This window comes from Aptenodytes forsteri, unplaced genomic scaffold (genome assembly GCF_000699145.1).
Source record: "Aptenodytes forsteri isolate BGI_AS27 unplaced genomic scaffold, ASM69914v1 Scaffold83, whole genome shotgun sequence".
NCBI classification, from domain to species: domain Eukaryota; kingdom Metazoa; phylum Chordata; class Aves; order Sphenisciformes; family Spheniscidae; genus Aptenodytes; species Aptenodytes forsteri.
The window spans coordinates 4,830,050-4,836,388 of NW_008795371.1; the positions used below are offsets into that span (position 1 = coordinate 4,830,050).

A 6,339-nucleotide genomic window follows, 5' to 3' on the forward strand; every position below is an offset into this window, starting at 1 on the left:
AAAAAAACTATTTAAAAATCTTCACCATTAGGAAAACCCACCAGCCAGCACTTGGTATCATACAATCTAAGCAGTGTTATTCTGCTTGGCACTAGACAAAAATTAAGAGTTACAAGCTAATTCCACATTCAATGTTTATTTATTTGTAATACAAATAGAAATGTGTGCCCAAATCTTTCCTTAAAGTTCTACCCAGATTGTTTAAAAAAAAACTACAGAACATTCTTTCATCATCTGACAGTTAAAAAGCTGCATTTAAAATAAACAGAGGTTTCAGTAGCCTGTCAAAACAAGTGACATTTTTAAGAGTTACAAGCTAATTCCACATTCAATGTTTATTTATTTGTAATACAAATAGAAATGTGTGCCCAAATCTTTCCTTAAAGTTCTACCCAGATTGTTTAAAAAAAAACTACAGAACATTCTTTCATCATCTGACAGTTAAAAAGCTGCATTTAAAATAAACAGAGGTTTCAGTAGCCTGTCAAAACAAGTGACATTTTACTGTTGGAGTATCTGCAACTTCTACCAAGGAGAAGTACTTTCTCAAGCAACAGCGTTATACAATCAGTTGTTTATCATAAAAGATCTTATGATAGGACAATTTTTTAAAAATCAGCTTTAATAGAGATTTTCATAATGAAAGGAGTAAAAATCATGAAAAATCCTCAAGTCCAATTCAGGGAGGCACAGACTCCACGCTTATTGGAAAAGCCAGTTTCAAGCAGTATCCCGCTCCAAAGGAAGACTCTCTTTGGCGACAGACTACTCCATTAGGAAGATACAGCATTTGGAATCCAAGAGTGCAGTTTTACATACTTTGAGTCAAAAAGGTGCATGTTGATCATTGAGACAAAAAAACCCACAAGTTAAAAGCATTTTGAAATGTTGGGACACACACAAACACAAATACCCTATAAATTTTCTAGGTATCCATGCATGATCTTTATATATGAGCAACTTAGCTACATAAAAAGAAACCATGACTCCGGTTCATTTCGGTCAATGTGCAAGTTCCTTTTTCAAAAGTTATTCAATAGTTACTGTAGCAGTGTAAATGAAGAGCTTGGTATTTCAACTATTATTAGATGAACATACCATAGCTGAATTTAAACCTGTATTTCCTAACAGAGCATTCCATACGCCTGTAGCTGTTGATAACTGCTGTTCAAAATTTAATTTAAAAAAAATAAAAAATTTTAAAATGTTACCAACATCTTCAGCACTAACTGAAAGGCCCAAAAAGATGGTGAGGTATGAGAGCAATGGACTGCTCTGTATGTCGAGACTTCACTTTTAACCAACTACCATATAATTTCCAATTGTTCTTTCCCACCTCACTCCAAGAAGTTTTAAAATTTGCAAAGCTACTGCCTCGGTAGCACGGTGACACGGGCTTTCAGAGGTGCCTTTGTAAATAACCACCTAAAGCATTCAGCTGCAAATCGTAAGTGGAGATGTGTATTGGAAACAAAACATTCTGCACAAGTTACACTGGGATTCTTTTCATTTTGTTTATAAAAAACAAGAGATAACGAAGCAATTCTTTTAATCAAAAGAAATGACCAAAATCTCAAACATCAGATTTGACTAGAGGAAAACAATGTGGCTTTTTTTCTCCCCCCAACATCTGCATGAGAACTGAGGCTGCAGACTGAATCCAGAGGACCGCCCCCCCCCCCAAAAAAAAAAAAAAAAAAAAAAAAGAGAAAAACAACTCCATGTATACATATGTATTCTGCTGTCTGCAATTGATGTCGTCCCGGGATAGCACCACCACGAGAGATTTTATGTAGCCTAGTGAAACTTCACAAATTCTTCCAGAGTTCTAGGGATCTGGTTTTGGTAGCTGATGTTATAGATCCGTACTGCTCGGGCAGCCAGGCACTTGAGACTCAGTTTCATTTGAGTTTTGAGGAGTATTTCAGACACCCCTGTCGTACTTTTATCAAGAGGGGTTTTCTTCTGCTTATTCGTCATGTCTGTATGAGCACCAGCCTCCACCAGGCTAATGATGATGGAATGCAACGTCAAGAAGTCACTGATGGGCCTGTGATATTGGACAATGATGTGGAGCGGACTGTTTCCTTCGTTGTCCACAGCGTTCACGTCAGCACCACAATCTAGCAAGAGTTTTGTGACAAGTGCGTTAGGAAAGCTGCAGACATCATTCGTGTGGAAGTCGTCAACTGGTGTACTGGAATTGACAGCGTGATGCAGCAAACTAGAGCCATCCCGAGTTCTGGGATCGAGGTGAATGAGGTTATAAATCTGCTTGTTGATTCGTGACTGATCCTCTTCACTGCACTGGGTCTTGGTAGAGATGCAGACTAAGTAGAGAAAGGTAAAAATGTTGCATTCATAGTTGTCCATGGCTGTGTGGATGTCAGAGTCTTGGGTGGTTTTGATCCGGGACATGCCTTGTTCTATTTCCAAGACGCTGCACCTCAGAACGCTCTCGATGTCCTTGGCTTTAACAGGCTCGTTTAAGTGTATCATCTGAGAAAAGACTTGAGCAAACCTCAGGAGGTCCTTATGAGTGTTCCTGTTGCCTTTTTGCCTTAGATGCAACGCGTGGAGCCATAGCTTGATACACTGTTCAAACTCCATGTTATCTGCATAAACAGCCCCCCGGTAAATAATGGGGTGAGAAACATCGATATTGTCCGAGCCCAGAATTCTTTCCCGCACAATGAGGCCTTCCATGTGAAGGGCATCTCTGTCCTGCCTAATAGACTCTAATTCCTGAGGAGTCCTGCATTCAGTCCTGTTTCCATAAGCTTCAATTTGTGGAAGAACTTCTTTTTCAATTATATTCTCGCTGTCTCGGTACCTCTCCAGCATTGCTAAATATAAATAGTGGTAAGTCTTCATTATATCATAGTTTTCTCTGTCATTTGCAAATGAGGCACCCAGAAGTTCCAGAGCTTCAATCCGGCTTCTCCTATCACAGTCGGCGTGAGCAAGCAGCAGCTCTACAACATCGGCCTTGCAGCTCTCGGCAGCGACTTTCAGCGGAGTCATCCCATGGCCGTTCACCATCATCGCCGCCTTCCACTTGACCAGCTCCCTCACTATTTCCAAGTGGCCGGCTTCGGCCGCGAAGTGCAACGCCGTGGCACCGCAGTGGGCTTTGGCGTTGGGATCAGCATGCTGCTCGAGGAGGTACCTCACCACGTCCGTGTGACCTTTGTAAGCCGCAATCATAAGGCAAGTGTTGTCGTACTTGTTGGCAATGCTGATGTTGGCATTGTTTTCTACCAGGTATTTCACAATGTCCAGTCTGCCATCGAAACACGCAGCCCTCAGGGGAGTCGAATTGGTCACTGTAGTGTGATTCACATTGGCGCCGTGACTCACCAGCAATTTGACTACTTCAAAGTGGCCGGCTCCTGCTGCACACCAGAGAGCTGTGGCTCCATCAATGACAAAGCTAAAAATGTAAAGACGGAAACAAGCAGTTAAACCGACGCTCTTTCAAAAGCATCTTTTACAGGCGGCCGAGCACCATGCAACAGGCACGTACGTACCCAGCCATTGAAAGGTACTTTGTAGCCATCCTATTTTTGTACTTGAAGGAACTTACCGGGATAGCCACGGTAAAAGAATGAGAGACTTATCAAGCACATAGACCTCCCGAAGGAAGAAACGTTGGAAGCTGAAACTTCAAAGCAGCCAGGGGATTTAGCCACATTTTGCACTAGTACTTCCCGGGCTGCTTTGAAGATCCTACCTGCAAGCTCCAGCCCTCAGCCTACGGAGGTCTCGGGAAGAATAGTTACAAGAATTACCGCTTCTTTGATGCCTTGTGCCAGAAACCGACACATAAAAGAAAGAGAGAAAACTTAAAACTGACATATTGACACAAAAGAACAAACTCAGACGTGAGTAACAGTATAGCTATACAATACAGCGGCCCTAGCAGCAAAGCTGGCGTAAGAATTTCGTATCACTTCAACTTGTTCTCTGCCTGAGCTGCAACATTGCCACCGCTTCCACTGCACCGATGCTTCTTGTTTGAGAGACCGCACCGTAAATCAGACCAGCAGTCTGGTTACACAAATGGAACTCCAAGAATAAAATAAAATTTAAAAACGCAGAAGTTCTTCTGAGCTGGACTGTTTCAGAGATCTGTTTTACTTCATGGCCTCGTAGACCATGATGTGAATCAGCTTGCTGGCACTCCTAAATGAGGGGACAGTTAACTTTAGCAAAGCATCACAGTTTCTTGAGCTGTTTTCATTCCCAAATGCAGCACGTTGTGTAACTACAAAGATAAAGGCTAATGTCCTTTCCATTCCCCTGATTTTTGAAGTAGCACTTTAACGCAGAAACAGGCAGCGTTCACAACGCAGTTAGTACACACTCAAGGCGCATCCCAAATCGCAGAGAAGGGACAACTATCTTATTTCCATATATCCAGTCATGTTTCCCAAAGTTAAAATATCTGACACCGACCTAATTTTAACAGCGATTTTTACCATTTTATGAAGCTCTCGCGTAGCTCAGCAGGAATAGTTGTGTGGCTATTTGTGAATCCAACACCTCTAGACAGCATTTCAGAGGCCATTTAAGAGCTCTGGCATGCAGAGATGTCTACACCTTTATTCACAGTAAGAAGTTCCTTATTTTGTAAATGACATTAAAATGCTTTTATATTATAACAGAAGGAAAGTCAGGACCTAGGATTTGTTAATGAACACGAGGTAGTTTATTGGTGCACTACAGGTATATATTTACAAGTCAAAAGCCTGGAGCCCAAACAAACGGAGCTGCTGTTCCACCTTATCTCAAGAAGAACGACAATAACGCCGGGGATCACATGCCTCCTCTCTTCTCACCAGGCTGCGACTCCCACTGTGCCCATTGTGTCTCAGACAACACCTCCTTTAATCTGTACAAGGCAGAGGCTCTGGCAAGCAGATCACCATCCCAACAAGGCACAGCAGGAGAAACAAGAAAATTCAGCAGCAGAGGGGGGCTGACAGCCCTTCCTTTAACTGAATTTGGGGCAGACCTCACCCTAGGTATTCTCAACCAGTTTTTGCTTGTGAAAAGAAGGGCTGGAAGAGAAGAAGAAGAAAGAAAAAAACCCAAACCACACAGGGAAGTCGGTTCCTCCCCCTTCATTCAGCATATAAGAATGGAGCCAGCCTTTCCCTGGGCCAGGTGGAGCTGCACAGGCGTAACTCCAGCTCATCAAGTAGGAGCCAGATGAAAGATACCAGTGGGGACCCACTGCGGTCCCCCTCACCCAGTACCTGATGTGAGCTCTCCCCTCTGTGCAAGCTACCTGCAAAACCTGAAGCTGTTCAAAAGACCGATCTACCTTCGCGATTAGTCAGCCTTGGGTTTAAGACTGATATACGGGCAAGAACGTCATGAGCACTCTGGGAGATTTTAAAAACATTCCTCTGTTCTGCTGCGGCAGCACACCGCCCACGGACCACGCTCCTGGAAATCACTGCCAGGCTTCTCCCCAAACAGCAGCATCGACACCGCTGCCCGGGCTGGGTCCCAGCTGAGGGCCAGGCACCCCCTTCCCTCCCTTTCTTCCCTTCCCGTCCTAAAATGTCACACTTCTCTCCCGGCCATCCCGTACATTGGCTCCCTGCGGCGAGAAAGGGATGTTCCTCGGGATGTCTGGGCTGGACACGGAGAAACCCTCAATTTGAGTAAACAAAGGCCTGGCTCCTGGCATGCAGGCACCACCCTACCCTGACCTGATGCCTGTTGTCACCTGCGGCAGCGAGCAATCGCACAGAAAAGGCCATTTTGGCACAGCGGGAGAGAATACAAGGTGACCTGCTCACCGAGGGGAAACTCGATGAGGAGCTCTCCGGGCTGCGGCGAGTATTATTCTGTCTACAGTTTCAGGTGGAAGATCTCCGAAGGGCAGAGGCGTTCACGGCTCATAAAGCACCGTGTGGGGGATCTCAAACAGCAATGGCATTTTTATGGCTAATGCAGCAACTTTCCCAACACCAGCTGGGGGAGCGGCGGGGCCCGGAGCCCCTGCGCCGTGCCGGCACCGAGGCCGATTTCTGGCCGGGGCAGCGCCGGGCGGCAGCGCGCTCTACGTACCCGTCGAAGCGGACCGTGCCGGTCTGCTGGGTCTGCACGCGGTAGTGCTCGAGGAGCAGGCGGACCACCTTGGTGTGGCCGTTGCGGGCGGCGATGATGAGCGGGGTGGAGCGCTGCCCGCCGTGCTGGCTGACGTAGCCCAGCAGGTACTTGATGTCGCTCTCGGAGCGGTTGAGGAGCAGCGCGGCCAGGGTCAGCACTCGCCCCTCGCTCGCCGCCTTGTCCGCGTCCCCGGCCAGGCACTCCATCGCCGCC

General features: G+C 45.8%; 1 protein-coding gene across 1 annotated transcript; it reads right to left on the reverse strand.

The window, feature by feature from the left end:
- Window positions 1-320: 320 nt before the first annotated feature.
- FEM1B (fem-1 homolog B) lies at window positions 321-6,333 on the reverse strand. The gene is made up of 2 exons (XM_009280406.2): window positions 6,085-6,333; window positions 321-3,433 (listed from the first exon to the last, which is right to left on the reverse strand). Exons 1-2 carry the CDS (start codon window positions 6,330-6,332, stop codon window positions 1,798-1,800), a joined length of 1,884 nt encoding a protein of 627 aa, XP_009278681.1. The 5' UTR covers window position 6,333; the 3' UTR covers window positions 321-1,797.
- Between the last annotated feature and the right edge of the window lie 6 nt (window positions 6,334-6,339).